Source organism: Peromyscus californicus, unplaced genomic scaffold (assembly GCF_007827085.1).
Source record: "Peromyscus californicus insignis strain IS unplaced genomic scaffold, ASM782708v3 Scaffold_19__1_contigs__length_69161282, whole genome shotgun sequence".
NCBI classification, from domain to species: domain Eukaryota; kingdom Metazoa; phylum Chordata; class Mammalia; order Rodentia; family Cricetidae; genus Peromyscus; species Peromyscus californicus.
In genome coordinates this window covers 9,775,173-9,795,071 of record NW_026294491.1, presented here as the reverse complement: position 1 = coordinate 9,795,071, position 19,899 = coordinate 9,775,173, and the positions used below count along the sequence as shown (strand labels likewise).

At 51.1% G+C, this 19,899-nt stretch overlaps 1 protein-coding gene across 1 annotated transcript in view; it reads left to right on the top strand.

Moving 5' to 3' along the window:
- Itgb2 (integrin subunit beta 2) overlaps nucleotides 1-14,747 on the top strand; it is a 34,577-nt gene extending 19,830 nt beyond the window's left edge. Inside the window, exons 9-16 of the mRNA XM_052744579.1 lie at nucleotides 3,878-3,967; nucleotides 5,159-5,299; nucleotides 5,778-5,965; nucleotides 7,560-7,804; nucleotides 8,255-8,474; nucleotides 9,117-9,319; nucleotides 13,518-13,684; nucleotides 14,059-14,747. Of these exons, the coding sequence (XP_052600539.1) occupies nucleotides 3,878-3,967; nucleotides 5,159-5,299; nucleotides 5,778-5,965; nucleotides 7,560-7,804; nucleotides 8,255-8,474; nucleotides 9,117-9,319; nucleotides 13,518-13,684; nucleotides 14,059-14,121 (1,317 nt within the window). The 3' untranslated portion in view covers nucleotides 14,122-14,747. The remainder of the gene's footprint in view (nucleotides 1-3,877; nucleotides 3,968-5,158; nucleotides 5,300-5,777; nucleotides 5,966-7,559; nucleotides 7,805-8,254; nucleotides 8,475-9,116; nucleotides 9,320-13,517; nucleotides 13,685-14,058) is intronic.
- Nucleotides 14,748-19,899: the final 5,152 nt, after the last annotated feature.

The following is a 19,899-nucleotide window of genomic DNA, read 5'->3' as shown; positions in this document are numbered from 1 at the left end:
TTGGCATTGGCTTTGAAACAGTTGTCCATCCTCCTGGGGAGGAAGCCAGCCACCCTTGCTCCTTGTCCAATCAGGCCCCGATGACTCCAAGGCTTTGCATCCAGAGAACCCTCTCTGGTGGCCCCTAGAGGAAGGCCAAGGCCCACTCTTGTCATCAAGAGATCCTTGGACCCTCAGTTCATACAGCAGGAATGCCACTTCCATCCATCGGAAGTGGAAGTAATTGGATCCAGTGGTGTCAGGGCAGGAAGCGGCTGCTGAGCTAGACAGTATTTCTGATGGTCGGGGTGTTTCCCTGCAGCCCCTCAAAATGCTACTTGAGGCTCATCCTGTGTTTCTGCTGCGGTTGTTATTTCCGTGTGTGTGTGTGTGTGTGTGTGTGTGTGTGTGTGTGTGTGTGTGTGTGTGTGTGTCCTGCTTTGAAAAGGCAGCTGAGCAGTGGTGGCGCACGCCTTTAATCCCAGCGCTTCGGAGGTAGGGGCAGGCGGATCTCTGTGAGTTCGAGGCCAGCCTGGTCTAGAAACCCTGTCTCAAAAAAAAAAAAAAGAAGAAAGAAAGAAAGAAAGAAAAGAAAAGAAAAGGCAGCTGAGGAGGTGAGGTAAAACCCTTCAAGGATGTGTTCACACAGGCAAGATTCTCAGGTGTTGTCAGGTTCCCAAACCTTCTCCCTGGCTTAGTGACTTGCTGGACAGGCCTACAGAGTGAAGCAAAGCCACTAGACCCGTGGTCGATTTGCCACAGTGTCGGGGTAAAGTCAGTAGAGATAAGAAGGGATGAAGGATAAAGTCTAGGAGAGAGATGGGGCTCAAGCTTCCGGGGCCCCTCCCCTTCCAGCGCTAATCTCTCTGGGACCAGGATCTCCAGCCCCTCCTGAGAATGAGTGGATCCTTCCTGGCCTGAGGACCCCCCTCCCAGCTCCCACCTTCCTTTGGAATGTGCAGGTTGTAGGCAGCCCAGCCTGTGGACTGACCTTTACTGGGCAGTGAGGCATCAGGGATTGACTAAAAGCAAAAGCACCACTCCTCTTCCCCTAGAAGAATCTGTGCTCTCAGGAGCTGGTCAGAATAGGGCCCGGGCCAGAATAAGGTCAGGTGACCTGAGACATGGAAGCTGATGGCGGTAATCAGTTTGTAAAGTCTGATGACTTATTCTTCAGGGTCAGAGAACCTTAGGTCTCAGCCACCCCAGACATGTCTAAAGAAGGGGCGCAGCTTCCTCCTCGATGAGAGGCAACAGTGCCCCCCTGGGAGGGCCACTGCGGGGACACTGAGCTCAGCTACCCAGTGACTTCAGAGAGTACCTGCCACCTCATCTGAGAGTGACCACAACTCCTCAGCAGTCCCTACCACCACTCTGTCCTCAGAGACACCAGCACGTATGGACCCAGGCTGACCTTCCATGTATCACAGCTCTGTGGAGCCGCGCTACTTCAAACAGGCAGGGAACAGGGTTGGGCTGAGCAAGAGTGTGCAGACTGGGGGAAAAGCACACAGCGCCTGGGGAGGTGACTTTGTGGAATGTGCACGCTGCTGAATGAGGACTGGGAATCGGGTGACAGTGAAGGTCTTAGACAAGTCACGGTGGCTGGGCTGTCGGCCACACGAACAGTCCTACGTCCAGGTTCCCAGGCTCCAAAAAGTGCTCAGCAGCTTGAAAGAGACATTAGGGAGAAGACGCGACAGGCTGGGGATCCTCTGGGTGGGTGATGTGAGCGTCCATGGTGGTTTATCTCAACACAGGAATGACGGCCAGGGGGAACACTGGAAGCAGGAGGCTACTTTATGGTTAGAACATTCACACCTGCTCCCCCGCCCCCCACCGCCGCCCATGTCCTTGTCTGTGATTGGGCTATGGATTGTCCTCTCCCCACAGAGTTGTAGCAGGTCCCAACTCTTACTGTGAGTGGCATGAGTTGCGTTGCAGAAGACAGCAGGGTGATGAGGGGAGAAATCTGACGACAGGAGACTTGAGTCCCGAGCCCAGCACGGCTATGCTCTGATGGTTGAATTAGGCGGGGCTTTCTGGAGGAACTGAACTGAATGAATACATATTGTACATGGTGATCCCTTAGAATGCCTTGCAACCCACAAAAACTGCATAGTGCCACAAGAGCTGGCGGCATTCTCAAAAGACTGAGAGCTTGGTGGTTGCCCGGTCAACAGAACTGGATGCCCCAGCAGCCCTAGCCTGGTACTGAAGGACTGAAGGATTCCTGGAAAGTTGCTGCTCTTTGGTCCACAATGGAAGAAGGAGCTGTGCTGTGATGTCGGTGAAGGACGGCAACAGTGTAACGGAGTAGATGCACCTGCTAGTCAGAAGCAAAGGCAAGCAGGCAACACAGATGCAGGCTGAGGGTGCTGCCCACTCTGCAGGCGGGTCCTCCTCCTTCAATTAATCCTGCCTGGAAACATTCTCGGAGGCTCGTCTAGAGGTGTGTCTTAGTTGGCTCCAGTTTTAATCCAGTTGACAATGGGGAATAACCACAGCAGAGCTCACAGGCCCTCCTGATCCCCTGTTCCTTGGGAGATGGTCAAGAACACAGGGAGTATGTGAGGACATACACACCAGACCCTCCTCCCTTCAGATCAAGTACAGAGTAGGTTCCACAGCCTGGACATACAAGAGCACAGCTCTCCTGGCAGAGGCTGGTCCCTGTGCCAGGGCAAACGAAGTGGGTGGCAGAGCCCAGAGGCGGTTTGGTGACTGGGCTATGATAGACTCATGGAAGGGACAGACTTCATTCCAGAGACTCAAGGAAGGGTGCTGAGCCTGAGTGGCTTCGTCATCAGTTATGGGGGGGTGGGGTGGGGTGTAGGAGGCGAATGACCAGTGTCTGCTCATGAAATCTGGCATGGTCCTGAGTAACACTAGGGAAGAGGTGAGGAAAATGCAGGATGTCTGTCATTCGAAGGCTCTGTCTGACGCACCTCCTCTGCCTGCCGCCGCTGCTTGTCACAGTTATATAACAGTCGCTATTAAATTAGAACTCTGAAACCCATTGAAATGGTCAAGGCTTACCGCTTCCTGTGATTTTACCACAGTTCACTGTTATCTGTGTATCATGCTGATGTGGTAGGAACACCGTGCCATGGTGAGCCAGGCATGTGTTCCCAATCGGAGATGCTATCAGATTGAAATGTTCGCTGGGGACATTCACACCTAGGAGTGTAACTCCACTCAGGGCTTTAGAACTGGTCTCCCTCCCTCCCTCCTTCCTTGTTGCCCTTCTCTCCCTTCTCTCTCTCTCTCTCTCTCTCTCTCTCTCTCTCTCTCTCTCTCTCTCTCTCTCTCTCTCTCTGAGACAGGGTTTCTCTGTGTAGCCCTGGCTATTCTGGAACTCACTCTGTAGACCAGGCTATCTTTGAACTTACAGAGATCCACCTGCCTCTGCCTGAGTGCTGGGATTAAAGGTGCGCACCACCATGGTCTGGCTTTCCTCCCTTTCTTAATCAGAATTTGAGACCGAATCTGTGCTAGGCAAGTGCTCTGCCACTGGCCCACACCCTCAGTCCTCTTTTCACTTTTTCCTGAGATAGTCTGGCTGCGTAACCCAGGCAGGCCCTGAATTTGTCATCCCCCTGCCTCAGACTCCCAAACATCTGGGATAAGAGGCCTGGGACACCAGACCCAGCTCCTAAGGGCTTGCTGCTCTTCAGCCAGGATGAGAGATTGTGACAGCGGGCTGCCGCACCAGGCCTGGCTCCTCAGGGTTTGCTCCAAGGATCTGTTACTGGCATTCAGCAGTGTATCACTGACTTGATAACAACGTCATGTGAGCCATCTCATGAGAATGGGAAGCCCTGGGCATCCATCACAAGCCTCGTGGCTGTGGAGGGGCCTGTAGCATCACATGCCAGCTTGATCTTCTCATCAACAGAAACTCACAGAGATCATCCCCAAGTCAGCAGTGGGGGAACTGTCCGATGATTCCAGCAACGTGGTGCAGCTCATCAAGAACGCCTATTACGTGAGTCTCCAGCAGAGCTGGGTGGGCTGGCAAAGCCCCCAAGGATCAACAGATGAGTGGCAGGGTAGAACACCTTGTCAGGTTGGGGTTTCGGGTGGGATCCTCACAGCTTCTGGACAGGGATGGCAGGGAGAAAGAAGGGAGGGTAAGGAGAGATGTGCCAGCCCCTCCCCACGTGTCCTTTGTGGCATGGCTGACCTGTACCAGACCCTGAAACACCAATGGCAGGCCCTTCTTACTGAGGCCCTTCCCTGCTGGCCGACATGGAATAGTGAGGAATGGATGGCTGGCGAAGGCAGAAGGATGCCTCTCGTGATGGGGAGACCCCAGAAATCATCACAGTGGCCTTGGGCCTTGTGAAGACTCCCTAAGGTGGAGCGCCTCTTGTATGCCAGCCCCCAACCTTATTCTGGGTGAACCCTCCAAGACCTCTCAGCCATCATCCTCCTTCATGATGGGCATTCTGTCCAAGTACACCAGATTTGCTTCCCTCAGAGGCTCAGTGTCCTGGTGAACACCAATGTGCACCAAACACTGATCAGGGCTCAGACACCATCCAGACTCCAACCAATAACAGATATCTACTCCCAGTGACGGGTATCCCAAACGTTCTGGCCTGCATCCCGGTTGCTGAACGTCTTGAAGGCTGGCAGCACACACTGTGTGCAAGACCCTTCAACACCACTGTTGCCGACCAGAGTGAAAGCCTGGGGCCAGGGTGGGAAATCCTGTTTCCTTCTCTAGCCTTGTGAGCCCTAGGTGCCCCAAGCAGGCTCCATGCCTGACCACTGCCCAGTCATGTCTAGCTCTGTCTTTACAGTGATGACTTGGGTGACGCCATCATTGCCCACTCACTGGATGCCACCTGTTCGCCTTCTTCCATCTGTCTCATCTCTCACATCACTTCAGCACTCTATCGTTCCTCCTCTGCTAACCCTGGGGTTCAACAGTGAGGAGATAGTCCTCACAGGGCTCATGGCCTGCGTCTATGCTGGTCACTTGCCAGTAGCCTGTCTCAGAGCACGCCTGTGGTGTCAGCCTGCTCTCCCATTCTGTAACCATCACTGAGCTCCCGGTCGATGTTTGTGTCATCGACTGGTGTGCAAGAGGGGTATGAGAAGTGAGATGGCCAGAAGGGGGCAGGGATGGCCGGACCTGTCACCCCTGAACATGGCTGCTCTCTACCCACAGAAACTCTCCTCTAGGGTCTTTCTGGACCACAGCACTCTCCCCGAAACCCTGAAAGTCACCTACGACTCCTTCTGCAGTAATGGAGCATCAAGTATAGGCAAATCTCGAGGGGACTGTGATGGTGTGCAGATCAACAACCCGGTGAGCCTGGCCTTCTAAGAGACCCGGGGTTCCCACATCAGCATGTTGCAGGGACCTGGGGAGATCTTGGTGACCCACTCCCGGTCACAGCTAGGAGAAAAAGGAAGATCACAGGGATAAGCAAGGGAAGATCCCACTAGTGACCAGCAGTCAGATGAGACATCTTTTCCCTTTAAACATCTGTGAAGAGGCCAGATGAGACATCAGGGAAAAGGGAAAGGGTACAGGGAGGGTGCCAGATGTGGTCCCAGTTGCAGGTTCACGCCTATCAACACAATGAATACCTGCAAATCTCTAGAGTGGTGCTGGGTAGACTGATGGGCATGGAACGGTAGCACCCTCTGGGGGCAACTGCTGGACATGCACAGCTGGACGAGTGTCTGGTTGGGATACCTGAGAGGTTCAGCAAGGGGACAAGTGCAGGGCTGTTACCCTGGCCACCCACAGTCCTAAACTGAACCCCACCATTCTCTTATAGGTCACCTTCCAAGTAAAGGTCACAGCTTCAGAGTGCATCCAGGAGCAGTCCTTTGTCATCCGGGCCCTGGGCTTCACTGACACAGTGACCGTGCGGGTCCTCCCCCAGTGTGAATGCCAGTGCCGGGACCAGAGTCAGGAGCAGGGTCTCTGTGGAGGCAAGGGTGCCATGGAGTGTGGCATCTGCAGGTGAGGAGGGTACAAGTAGCCCATGGCACATCAGTCCCTAGGGAAGGTGTTCTGTAGATGGGATGGGCGTGGCCATCCCACAGCAGGCCAGCCCGTGAAGCAGGTGTCTGCAGGTGGGTATGGCCAGCTCCTTCGGGAGGTGGATGGGCTGCAAGTACTCCCATACCCTAGTTCTCTGGCCTCAGAGACTCTGAGCAATGAGGCTGGCAGCATGCCGCTAGAGTACCACTGGGACAGGTGACCACTCCTGGCAGCCTGGACCCTAAAGACACCCTGGGAACATATGTGCACAGGCCTCAGTTCAGGATGCAACTGGGCCGGGATATTCCGAGGAGAAGGAAGGGTGAAATACGCCCAGCAGAGAGGCTGTAGTTGGTAGCCTGGATGCCAGATATCCTCTCTCAACTGCTTCCCCAGTTTCTGCTCTTTGGGGTGCTTTCTCCCACACCTTAGATCACACTGGCTGTATTCCTCCTCCCAGACACCCTATAAACAGTGGTGGTTTTGGTAGCTGCTCCCTGGTCAGTAGTACCTTGCTCTGGTCCTCAGCGTGTCCTAGGTGGCCTCTCTACAAAGCTGAGCTACCTGGGCGGTGGTGGCGCATGCCTTTAATCCCAGCACTCGGGAGGCAGAGCCGGGTGGATCTCTGTGAGTTCGAGGCTAGCCTGGGCTACCAAGTAAGTTCCAGGAAAGGCGCAAAGCTACACAGAGAAACCCTGTCTTGAAAAACCAAAAAAAAAAAAAAAAAAAAAAAAATGCTGAGCTAACTTGGCTGGAGGATTGGACCACCGGTCAGTGAATTCTTCAGCTTCCTCCTGCAAGAGGAAGCTGCAGGATGTGTCAGGGTTGGCTACTGACATTCTTGTCTCACTAAGCTATGGATCGTGTCCCCACATCCTTCTGTTCCGTGATGAGGCCGTGCTGTCATTGTCATATCCCCACAAGACCTCCTTCCAGGTCTAGGTCAGCAAGGTCAGATACTGGCTTCTTAGGACTGTCCATTAACACAACTCTCAGGAAGCTCCCAGATGAGCCTGCCAGAGATGTTCTCCTAGTCAGGGTGTCTGTTGCTGTGAAGAGACACCATGACCACGGCAACTCTTACAAAGGAACACATTTAATCAGGGTGGCTTATGGTTTCCGAGGTGTGGTCCATTATCATTGTGGCGGGATATGGTGGCACGCAGGCAGACATGGTGCTGGAGAAGGAGCTGAGAGTTCTATCTCTTGACCCACAGGCAACAGGAAGGGGTATGTCTCACTGGGTGTGGCTTGAGCATATATGAGACCTCAAAGCCCGCCTCCACAGTGACACACTTCCTCCAACAAGGCCACACCTCCTAATAGTGCCACTCCCTTTGGGGGGCCATTTTCTTTCAAACCACCACAGGTGCCATGCTTATAGGACAGTCACCTGTATGCTCCCAGGGACATCCTTGACTGGTATATGGCACATGCTCAGGAGACCTTTGGAAGCAGGTGTGGTGTGCCATACATCACAGGTGTTTGGATGAGTTCGGGGCCAGGAAGGACAGGAGGTGTCTCCATCCCAAGGGAGGACCTAAGCACACAAACCCCTCCCCCACCACACCAGGTGTGACCCTGGCTACATTGGGAAGAACTGTGAGTGCCAGACGCAGGGCCGGAGCAGCCAGGAACTGGAAGGGCGCTGCCGGAAGGACAACAGCTCCATCGTGTGTTCAGGGCTGGGGGACTGCATCTGTGGGCAGTGTGTGTGCCACACCAGCGACAGCCCCAACAAAGTGATCTTTGGGCAGTACTGCGAGTGTGACAATTTCAACTGTGAAAGATACAATGGCCAAGTCTGCGGTGGTCCAAGTAAGTGTCAGGGGCCATGGGTAGCCGGGGAGCCTTCTTGTCCGTTTGTACCATTAAGTGGGACATTGGGGACAGACAGACGGACAGACTAGCAAGGTTTCCCTGCCCAATCTGTTTCAGCGTGAGGGTCAGCCTTGTCCAACGGAGGTGACAGTCTTGTCCTGATCCAAGAGCTTTTCAGATACCACATGGAGGTCCCATCTGGCTAAATGGTAGCCATGTTGCTAGAGGTGCAGGGCAGGAAGGCATTCCTGGTCCCCGGGTTTTTGCCCAGCTGTCTTTCCATGGTGTTCTGAAGCCGTATGAGGAAGGATAAGTAGAAGCAGAGGAGGCTATAAGAACAATCCTCCTTGCAAGGCAATATCAGGCTAGGGAACAGGATGGCCGGAGGATTGCTCCCTGTCCCTAGCCGCCTGCAGGGGAGTCCTGGTGATCTCCGTTGTTTTCCAGTGAGGGGCACCTGCTCCTGTGGCCAATGCAATTGCAAGCCGGGCTTCGAGGGCTCCGCCTGCCAGTGCGTGAGGTCCACCGAGGGCTGTCTGAATACACGGCTGGTGGAGTGCAGTGGCCGGGGCCGGTGTCACTGCAACATATGCAAGTGTGACAGAGGCTACCAGCCACCGCTGTGTGAGGAATGTCCTGGCTGCCCCGTGCCCTGCACCCAGTACATGTGAGTGTTCCCACTGCCCATACTGGTCTCACTGCTGGACAACCCGGGAGCCCCCAGGGACACAACTGCACCATAGTTCTCAGCAGGATGCAGCAGGTGCTGTGTCCCTGCCGCCATCTACCTCCTTGCATGCCTGCAGGAGTCCTGGCTTCACAGGGGGTCTGGACCTATGACCCTTCAGCCCTTGAACCAGGTTTCCATTAACACTGATTCTGCCTTCCAGATCCTCTTAGGAACACAATTTGCATCCCCCATCACTCACATCATTGCGCTAAGTCCTGGGAGCTCCCCAGACCCGATACCTGGGACTACCTGGTATGCAGATGCCCATACTCCTTTCATACCATGCACCAGACACACCTGCATTTCCTGAATCATCCATGCCACCTTGCATAGCTCTACAGCCTGGTCCAGCCAGGCTTCCTCACATACCAGTGTACCCCCACACACCTGGACATCCTGACACACCTGTGTATTTTCAAATTCACAAACCTTGACACACTAGTGCACCCTTCCACATCCATGCATCTCTACACACCTGTGCACCCTGACAGACCTGTGTGCCCTTGTACATCCTCATGCCATTTCACACCTCATGCCCTAACACTCTCTCAACACTCACTCCACCCCACTCCTCTGCAGCCATTGTGCCGAGTGCCTGAAATTCAATAAGGGCCTTTTTGAGAAGAACTGTAGTGTGGCGTGCGCCCATGTGACGCTGCAGCTCACCCCTTCGAAGAGAACACCCTGCAAGGAGCGGGACTCAGAGGGCTGCTGGATGACCTACACCCTGCAGCAGAAGGACGGGAGAGACACTTACTACATGCATGTGGAGGACAGCCGAGGTGAGGCTGAGTGGTGCCTGGGACGTAACATGATCTGGCATAGGTTGAACACGGTAACAAGCACTCTGACCATGAGGTCTTTGCAGACCTTTTCAGTAGAGGACTGCAGAGGAGAACATCTCTCTTCTATGGGGCAAGACAGACCCATCAGCAGGACAAGAGCCATCCAGGATACCTGGGCAGGGCAGCATTGCAGGACGGGCTGGCAGCCATCCGCTTTCCTTGTCCCATGGCTCTCTCTTTCACTCTGCTCTCTTTACCTGGCTGTAGCTTGAATTTTCCTGCCTGGTCCACAGTCAGGGCAAATCTCTCTCACCTGCCAGTCCCATAGACGCTCAGACCCGACCAAGTAAACACAGAGACTTATATTGCTTACAAACTGTATGGCCGTGGCAGGCTTCTTGCTAACTGTTCTTACAGCTTAAATTAATCCATTTCCATTAATCTATACCTTGCCACATGGCTTATGGCTTACCGGCATCTTCACATGCTGTTTCTCATCATGGCGGCTGGCAGTGTCTCTCTGACTCAGCCTTCCATTTCCCAGCTTTATTCTCCTCCTTGTCCCGCCTATACTTCCTGCCTAGCCAATGGCCAATCAGTGTTTTATTTATTGACCAATCAGCAACACATTTGCCATACAGAACATCCCACAGCACTTCCCCTTTTTTTTCTTTTTCTTTTTTTCAAAAAGGAAGGTTTTAACCTTAACAAAGTAAAATTACATATAATTTGAGAATTTGGGCATAGCTTCTCTTACTACTTCCTGCTGGAGGGGGGCACTGTATCTTATGGGGACACAAAGAAAATTTTAGGATTATGGAGTAGTCCGTGAGGGTGTATCGTCTGAGCCAGTCACCTTGAAACAGTTCTGAATGTTGGATCATCTGGGCCATGGTGTCATCGGAGACCTTTCAGGGGGTCTTGGCTGGTCAAACCTGATGTATCTTAATCTTGAACATATTCATAGCCTCTGGCTTTCTGTGGGAACAAAAGCAGAGTCTCCTTTCCAAAGCAACACATCCTTACATCCAAATTTTGAAGTCAAGGTATCTTTAAAATATACATATTGGCATAACTCAACAGCTTTTACAATCAAATGTTTTTCTGCAGTTAAAAATCCCAAAGACAACATAATCCAGATTCTCTGTGTAATATTCATCTTCACGTGGCTTATTTTTATATTAATTTTACTGTCTCTTTAAAGACTTTATTTTTTAAAACTATGTATTTGTTTCTATAACTGTATATATAACCTTTTTTGTCTCTTTCAAGCCTACATATATTTTACACACATTTTAAACTATTACATCTGAATCTGTCTTATTGTGAATCTATTGCTTTAAACTGCAGCAGCTGTGGCTGCTGGCTCCGCCCACCTCAGCTTCCCAACATGGTGGTGGTAGTTTACCGCCAGCTCTGGGAGCTATCGTGGGTCTATGCTTCCATCCAAGCAGCGTGTAGCCCAGAAACCTCTTTTTTTGTTTTGTACTAGCAAAGGCTAAATCCACCATGCAGCTTAATGTGCCACTTGGAGAGGCCTCATTCCCGCCATACTGCAGGTTGAGCGTGAACACTAGGAACCCGCCATAGTAGCTCAAACATGCAGGCTGCCACTAATTTGAGAGAAACAACTAGGAACTGTTTTTAGCTCTGTTTTAGAATCTTTTTCTCAGGTTTTAGGTGGAAACTCTTGCCAACACGTTGGGCACCATTTGTAGCTTGAGTTTTCCTGCCTGGCCCACATGAGGAGATGAACAGCAGATGGCATTTCCTGATGGTAACTCCGTACTGAGTATGATGCCATTTTGGTGCCACACTGTCCAGCCAGAGCATCTCCCATTTGATGGGGGATCCTGAGTGATGGTGTCTGTTGCTTCCCCAGAAGCCCCCATGGAAAGCTTCAGGAAAGTGGGGGGTGATTCCACCCCCAAGCACCGTCTACTGGTCTTTGCCAGGCCCAGTAACACCTGTGAGCTTAGAAGATTCTGACCTGGTCTCTAGGTCCACATTTAAGGGAAAGGAGGCACCTGGCTAGACTCCAGATATACCCAACACAGTGTGAGGCTGCAGCCGTCAGTGAGAGGTTCACCTAGAGAGGAAGATGAGACCATGGGACAAGGGGAAGCAGAGTGTCTGTGGTTGGAGCAGTCAGCACCCCATGATGCCTCATGGAGTCCTGGAGGCATCCAGGCCTGTTCCTGAACATCCCAGAAACCATGAGAAGTTTCCATAAAGAAAGTGGCCATACTCAGCTATGGTTTGTTTTCTTCCTGTAATTGCTAGTTCTTTATTATTATTAGTGTGCACATACATGAGTGTGTGTGTGCAGATCAGAGGACAGCCCTCAGGAGTTTGTTCACCCTTTTTAATCATAGAATCAAACTCAGGTCACCAAGTCCGCACAGCAAACACCTTTACCAGCTGATCCATCCCACTGGCCCCCAAACTGTGTTTTTAAAAGTCCAACTAACAGCTCTCTTGGCGGGGTGTAAGGTGGGTATTGCCCTGTTGTTGGATAGTGTGGACACTGTCCTGTCAGGAACCAAGTGGTCACAGTCCTGCCTGGGAACAAGGTGGACATGGTCTTATGAGGGGCCAGGTAAACCCAGGCCCTTTAGGAACTAGTGAACACGATCTTGTCAGGAGCCAGGTAAAAATAGTTTTATCAAAGGACAGGGTATATATGGTCTTGTTATTGTATAAGATGGCTGCTGTCGCCGCCAGGCGGTGTTGGCGCACGCCTTTAATCCCAGCACTCGGGAGGCAAAGCCAGGCAAATCTCTGTGAGTTCGAGTCCAGCCTGGTCTACACAGTGAGATCCAGGTCAGGCTCTAAAGCTACACAGAGAAACCCTGTCTCAAAAAAAAAAAAAAAAAATGGCTGCTGTCCTGTCATTGGCCAAGTAGACGCATCATATCTGGGCTGCAGTGGACACTAACCAAGGAAAAATGCTGCTTGGACCTAACAGAGTGGATATGATTGGGAAGGGTGGGCCGGATTATTGAGAGAGTCTCTCTTTGAATGAAGTGCAGAGGAGTAGAGCTGAGAGAAATAGGTCCTGGGGTCCTGGGATACCCAATAGAGGAAGTAGGAAGTCGGAGGTTGAACAACTTGGAAGTATATTGAATAACAATGAGGAAAAATGGTGGGCATGATAGATTTGGACAAAAAGATATGACGGGGTACCTTATAGACTTAAACAAGGAGCCTTGGGATTCCAGCTACCCACCTCACACAGATTCGGAGAGCTGAGGGGGCTGCTGAGGAGGCTACTCAGGCGACCATCGGAAGCTCAGGCCAGTAGCATATCAGGCTCATAAGGACTGAGCCCTGGAGCCCCTGAGCCCAAGCCCCTCTTCAAGTCAGGACCCCAAAAAAGGCAGGTCGGATGCAGACTCCATAAAGTACCTGGAGCTCAGGACCTATCCTCTTGGTTGGGGGCTGCTGGCTCCAGCCTGCCAGAGCAAGAGCTCCTCCAGGTTACTCTGATGGGCATGTTTGGGATTGTGTCTGGTTTTGTGCACCCTTGGCTAAGTTATTTAAGACAACTGGCCTCCCTGAAACGGCCACGATGACAGGCGAGAGTCTATGACAATGTTGTTGGGGACCCAGCAGAGAGAGGTCCATACTGATAGTACCTCCGTCCCACAGTCAGGGTCTGCTGTGTAGCCTACTGCATCCCAGGGCCCACACCCAGGACAGGCCAGCTCAGCACTGGACCTTGGGACACTGTCCTGTTCATCACATGGCTACCTCAGCTGCCGAACACAGGCCTCTGGTTCCTGGCATTGGTCACCATAGAATCCCTTCATCTGGATATGCCAACTCAGACCTTACTACCTGATCCCACCCCCATCCTGCACAATGAGATAGCCAGGGATGGGTCAAACACAATCCTGGTCTGAATACACCAGCAGGTGGTGACCAGGGATGCTGACATTTCATCCAGGCTTACCTCAGGTTGGCCACTGACTTGGCCTCCCCTTCTCTGTGAACAAGGGCCAGGCCAAGTGGCCTTTATGTGTCATTTGGGAGCGCAGGGCCTGGTCTCAGTTCTGGTAGGGATGAGGCTAGATTCCATCATCTACTCGTGAGACGTGACACAGAGTGAGCCAACTTCCTGTGGCAGGTGTAGCTAAGGAACATTGGCTACTGTAGGGAGGGGCTGACGTGTGGTTGTGTGTTTCCTCCTCAGAGTGTGTGGAAGGTCCCAACGTGGCTGCTATCGTAGGGGGCACAGTGGTAAGTGTTGTGCTGATCGGTGTCCTCCTCCTGGTCATCTGGAAGGCCCTGACCCACCTGACTGACCTCAGGGAGTATAGGCGCTTTGAGAAGGAGAAGCTCAAGTCTCAGTGGAATAATGTGAGTGGCCTCTCTTGGGGACCCACAAAGCACATGTATGCTTCCTTTCCTCCTTGGCCTCTCACAGGGAGCAACTGGTACACTCTCTATCCCAGCCGTGCTTGGGAGACCCACACAGAGTGTCTTCCCCACCCCTGTTACTTCTCACAACGGGACTGTGGCTGTCCTGGAGTAAGGACACATCCCTTACCTCAGCAGCTTAGCCTGAGAGCTCCCAGAGTGTGCTGTGGTGTGCAGGCTTAGCCTGAGCCTCAGGCCCTGGGGAGGCTTCCTGTCTTGGTGGGTTCCTCAGAGTGACCTCTACTGATCTGGTGGCTTCTTAGAGTCTTGACCCACTCCCCAAACTGACAAGAGCATGTTTGGTTCCTCCCTAGGACAACCCCCTCTTCAAGAGTGCTACCACAACTGTCATGAACCCTAAGTTTGCTGAAAGCTAGGGCACAGCTCTCAGGATCAACCAGATGAGACCCCGAGACTACGTCTCCTCCCCTCTGCAACCATGATGTGGCTTACAGCTCACCACAGTACTGCTAAGGATCCAAAGGCCCCCTCTGTTTCTTCCTGCCTTTATGTCAAGGCTGCCAGGTTTTCCAGGACTCATCTTCTGACCTGCCCCATCTTGTCACAGAGCCTTAAGAATGTCCCAAGGTTCCGCACACATTTTCTTGTAAATAGGAAGACAGGAGTCTCAGTAAAGGTGGCACCGACTTATTTATATTTAAACTTGCCAGGGTACAAAACTACATCCCATTGTTTTTGTTTATTTGTTTTTCAAGACAGGGTTTCTCTGTGTAGTTTTGGAGCCTGTCCTGGAACTCGCTCTGTAGACCAAACTGGCCTCAAACTCATCAAGATCCACTTAACTCTGCCTCCCAAGTGCTGGGATTAAAGGCGTGCGCCACCACCGCCCAGCCTACAACCCATTTATTATATTGTTAACATCCCATCCATTGTATTATATATGGGCATAAAACTATATCCCACGTATTATATTGTAATCATGTATGTAAAAATAATAAAGCTTCCATCCATGCTGTCCACAGAAGGTGGGCTTTGTGGGGTCCTCTGGGGCAAGGTGGCTGAGCTACAGGGTGTTTTGTCCCACTTGCCAATTGTTCATTCACATCCTGAGGGTTCAGGTGGGCTCTGGGCCTTGGAGTGGAAGATCTAGTCTCTTTCCCTGCCTGCGAACCTGTATATATGGAGATCCAGTGCTAAATCCTGTGTGGCTGCACCCTCCCCTCTCCAGCTCCCAACTTCCGTCAAGTTCGGTACAGGAGGATAGGGGGGTGGCCAGAACACAAACCAGGGGTTGGCTAAGAAGTTCCTTTCTCGTGAGCTGTTTTGGGGGGCAACCTGGAAATCACTGCTGACTCATGTTCTAAATGAGTGAATGAAGCCATGTTGTCTTCAGTGATTATCGTGTTCTTGGGTCTCTGAGAGTGATGAGGCAACATATTAGGTAGTTTTTCTGGATATATTTGTTTTGCCTTGTGGTCTCAGGTGGTTCCCTTGCTTAGCCCCAACTGCTCAGCAGAGCATCCTGTCATGGGAGTATGCTGTCCAAACTGCTCACAAGGCAACCAGGAAGCAGAAAGACAGGACGTGGCCAGTGACAAGCTACCCCAAGGACTGACTACCAAGGACCTATTTCTTCCAGCTAAAGCTCTACCTTCTAAAGTTCCCAGAACCTTCCAAAATAGTGCCGCTGGCTAAGCACCAAGACCCCGACACAGGAGCTTTTGTAGGGACAATTCATATCCAAAGCATTTCACCCAGCCATGTAAATGTTGGGCCCTTGTGTTGTGTGCCCAAGTCTTAGAATAGGAAGGGCTAGGTGTGGCCAGAGAACCCCTCAAGAGTTCTCATCTTTAGACAGAGGTACTCACTCTTGTTCAATTCTGCTTATTCACACTGAGTGAAGTGTGCAGGACTGAGTGTCAGGTATGTATGCATTTTCTTATATTTTTGGTTGTGAGCCTAGTCTTTAATGGCTGAGTCATTCCTCCAGCCCAGCGAAATGTATTTTCAAATGATACTTTTCCCTTATCTTTTCACAAGAATATAATTGTTCAAAGTCCAGAAACTGTTGATGAAACATCCCATTCAGTCAAAAAGCAAATGCTGCATTTTAGGCAGAATGGATGACACATTGGATTCTCTGTGACCTCAAGGGGATTCCTCCAGCTCAGCCGAGAGGAGAAGCCTGAGTTGCATATTATTAGAGCCACAGTACAGCCCATATCCCCCAAGGCACAGCCGCTGGGCCCCCTGTTCTAGCGCCACCTGCTGGCGGTGCTTTCTGCTGTCTACTGTCCCGTGGAAACGTTTGCTGCCATGGCCGGAGGACGTCCGTCCCTTGCCAGTCCCATGGGAGCTTTCCTGGCAGCAGCAGTCAGCCTGGGCATTTGCTCCAAGAGGTCTTGGAACATTTCCTGGGCAATGACCACTCCTTCGTGAGTTCAACCTCAGCCAAGGCACCAGTCCTCCTCTTTGGGGCCTGATGCCTTGTTTCCCACCATGTTGTGAGTGTGCCTGGGTGGGTGGCCAGTCTTTGCCGCCTCCATTCTCCCTGGAGGTCCCCACCATTCTGGCCACCTTTGAGCATCACTTCTTGCCTGAGACTCACCCTATGATTCTGTGCAAATGTTGATGTCTCTCCCTACTTCATGTGTTGGAACTTATTCCAAAGACAGTATCGGTAGGGAAGTAGGGCCTTTGAAAGGTAGAAGGACCTCAGCAGGGAATTAGACATGAGGGAGCTTGTGAGAGACAAGGAGCTGTCTTGCAAGCAGAGCTAATCCTTAGCAGTCATCAAATCTCTGGTGCCATGATTCTCAACCTCTAGAATTGTGAGCAATGGGTTTGTATCACACATAAATTGCCCAACCTCAGGTATTTTGTTAGAGCAAAAGAAGTAGACTGAGATATGCTTTACATATAAGTAAGTGTATTTGAAATAGTCACTAAAGATTTATTATTATTATTATTATTATTAATATTATTATTATTATTATTGTTTTTTCGAGATAGGGTTTCTCTGTGTAGTTTTGTTGCCTGTCCTGGATCTCGCTCTGTAGACCAGGCTGGCCTCGAACTCACAGAAATCTACCTGGCTTTGCCTTCCAAGTGCTGGGATTAAAGGTGTGCACTACTGCCGCCCAGCTAAGATTAACTTTTTACCCTCATTCATGAAGCCACGTCCTTCCATGATCAGGAAAAGAATCTGGCTTTATCTTATTTATGTGAAATATTAAGAGGAAATTAAATAGGGTCTGGAGAGATGGCTCAGCAGTTAAGAATGCCTGTTGCTCTTGCAGAGGACTGGGTTAGGTTCCCAGCATGTACATGGCATAATAGCAGTAGGCTAAGTCATGGGGAGGAGGTTATAAGCAAGGGTGCAGTGAAACTACCAAACCGGACCACTCCATGAGTAGAAAGAAAGGTTTATTGGGGACCAAATCACCAAGGGTGTCTTGGAGGATGGGGCAGTGTTGTTTTTTCTGTTGGCTTAGTGGCCACACCTGAATCTACTGACATTTTAACTACCTTCTGGCCCACAGTCAGCACCCCACTGCTCAGACCATGGCCTGGCCAGATTTCCAGTCCCATAGGCACTGGCTTGGCCCATAGCCACAAAATGTAGGTTTTTAACTAAGTCTCTATTGTTCTAGTTACCAATAAAGAACTGGGAGTCAGATATTGGGGTGAAAATCTGCTAGATCAAAGAAGCTGAGAAGCAACCAGCTGACTTCCTTTTGGCCAGAGACTTGGCAAGAGGAGCATCTCTCCACTCATCCCAAACCAAAAAGACCACAAATCTCTAAGTTCCTCCTTACTCCTTCCTGTATGTCTCTCTATCCATATTCTTGGCTCCTCTGTCCTTTCTATGGCCCCCGCCCCTGATCCAAGGTTAAATTTATTAACACAGTGTCAGAGTTTCACAGTGCCCTCAAATATCCCAGAGCAGGGCAGAGAAAAGCAAAACGTCAGAAAAGCAAGCATATTTTATATATCTGCAGGGTGGGGATTCTCGAGCTGATACAGGCTGTAGAATTGATCAGGAACTAGATGAACTTGCCCAATTTAGTTAGTCTTTGGGGGTTGGATTAAAGGAGGTGCCTGGTAAACAGAGACCCACATCTAGGCTTCTGTTTACCCAGCCAAAGTCCTTCTGTTTAGGACACTGTCCAGCATTGTGTCTTTACTATGTTACCTTGAACAAGTGGCATCTTCCATCTTGTTGAAAATATAGGTACAGAGGGCCAGACAGATGGTTCAGTGGCTGAGGGTACCTCTTGCTCTTCCAGAGGACCAGCACTCACATCAGGAGGCTCACATCACTCCAGCTGCAGTCGGGAAGGAATCTGTCCCCCTCTTCTGACCCCTGCCATCATCCCCACATTCTGCACATATTCACAAAGCCCACACACATATAAAAAAATAAAGTCAAAGTCAATATTTAAAAATACATGGGTGTGGGGATCACGGAAGGATGGGAGAGATTAGCTGTTCATCCAGGCTGGAAGACCGCTTTTCTGAATTCTGGAGCCTGAAAGGCCCCACATAGCATGAACCAGGTCCCAAACCAGTGGAGCACACAACCTCTCACAGTCCCATCAGGGCTTTCCCGCATTCCAGAGTAACAGGTTCTTCATCCTTGCTTAATCCAACCATGGAAAACGGGCTTTGTCCCCAGGCACTGCCCTTCCCTTGGCCCAGAGCTCTGCTGACCTCTATCTCCCACAGACCCCAGGCCCACCCCTTTGCCATCTCCCCTCCAGGAGTTCAAAGTCCCAACCTCCCAAGCATGCAGATTTGTCCTCTCCCTGTGAAGCACCTGGAGACAAAATGTGCTGCGACCCAGGAGGAAGCTTCCACACTTCTCACACTGTCTGGATGGAATTCTGCGGATAACTGAGGAATGCCCTCACATGGATGAAAAACCGGTCACACAGATACTACCACATAAAACTGAAAATCCCCAGCAGGTGACTCAGGTATCAGAAATTCTGAAGTGTGGCTCTGGAACTCCCGTAACTACTGGGCTGTGGCACCACACGGTGGGGCTGGTCTGGGTTGTGAGTGGCTTTTCTGTGACTCTTGGGTGCAGCGGACACACCTGCTCGGACTGATGCCATTCTGTGTCCGCTGAATTCTCTAACCATCTCCTTGGAAAAGCAAGTGCCCCGTGACTCCCAGGATCATTGTTTCTCTCAACCACCCTTACTGCTGTGCCTTCTGGACCACGTGCTGTGTGAGTCACTCCTGAGACGGAAGCTCTTGAACAGCTGAAGAGGTAGGTAGGTCAGATGTGTGGTCATATCAGGTGCCCTTCTCCCTCTTGACTGCCAGGTGGCTAAAGCAGGGATATGGGCTGTACGTGTGTGTGTGTGTGTGTGTGTGTGTGTGTGTGTGTGTATGTGTGTGTGTGTGTGTGTGTGTGTGTGTGTGTGTGTGTGTGTGGTATGTGCTTTGTGTTTCTGCCTACCCTCCCCCAGGTGCTGGCACTTTGCGCAGCTGGCTTGGTAAGCATGGGTCTGGGGATTTGAACTCAGATCTCCATGCTTGCCCAGCAAGCGGTCTTACCCATTCAGCCATCTCCCTAGCCCTCAGGCTGGGCTTCTTAAAAAAACAAGTATTTTAAGCTGGGCATGGTGGTGCACGTCTTTAATCCTAGCATTCAGGAGGCAGAGGCAGGCAGATCTCTGAGTTTGAGGCTAGTCTGATCTTCAGAGTGAATTTTAGGATAGCCAGGGCTACATAGAAAAATTCTCTCTAAAAATCACACACACACACACACACACACACACACACACACAATTTAAATTAAAACAGAATGTTGAATTAGTGCTATGTGCTTTGGTGGGAGGACAAGAGCAAGCTTGCTCTAGGCATTTTATACCAGCTCATGACTACCGTTTCTGCAAGTGAGTTTTCAAGCATCTGTGTGTATAAAGAAGATCCCCTGAGGGCTGGGAACATGTAGATGCCCCACTTGCAGATGCATACAACTGAAGGGATTTTATGCTGCACCAGACGGAAGTGAGACCTGCTTTGTTAAAAGGTTCCCTAGCATGCCAAGACATCAATGACCTTGTCCTTGAGCAAATGTGTCAAGCACAGACTTCTTGTGAATGCTGTGCCAGGCACAGAGTGAGCTCAGGTTTGGGACACTGACCCGAGGCTCTAATCATCTGACCCAGAGCACCTGA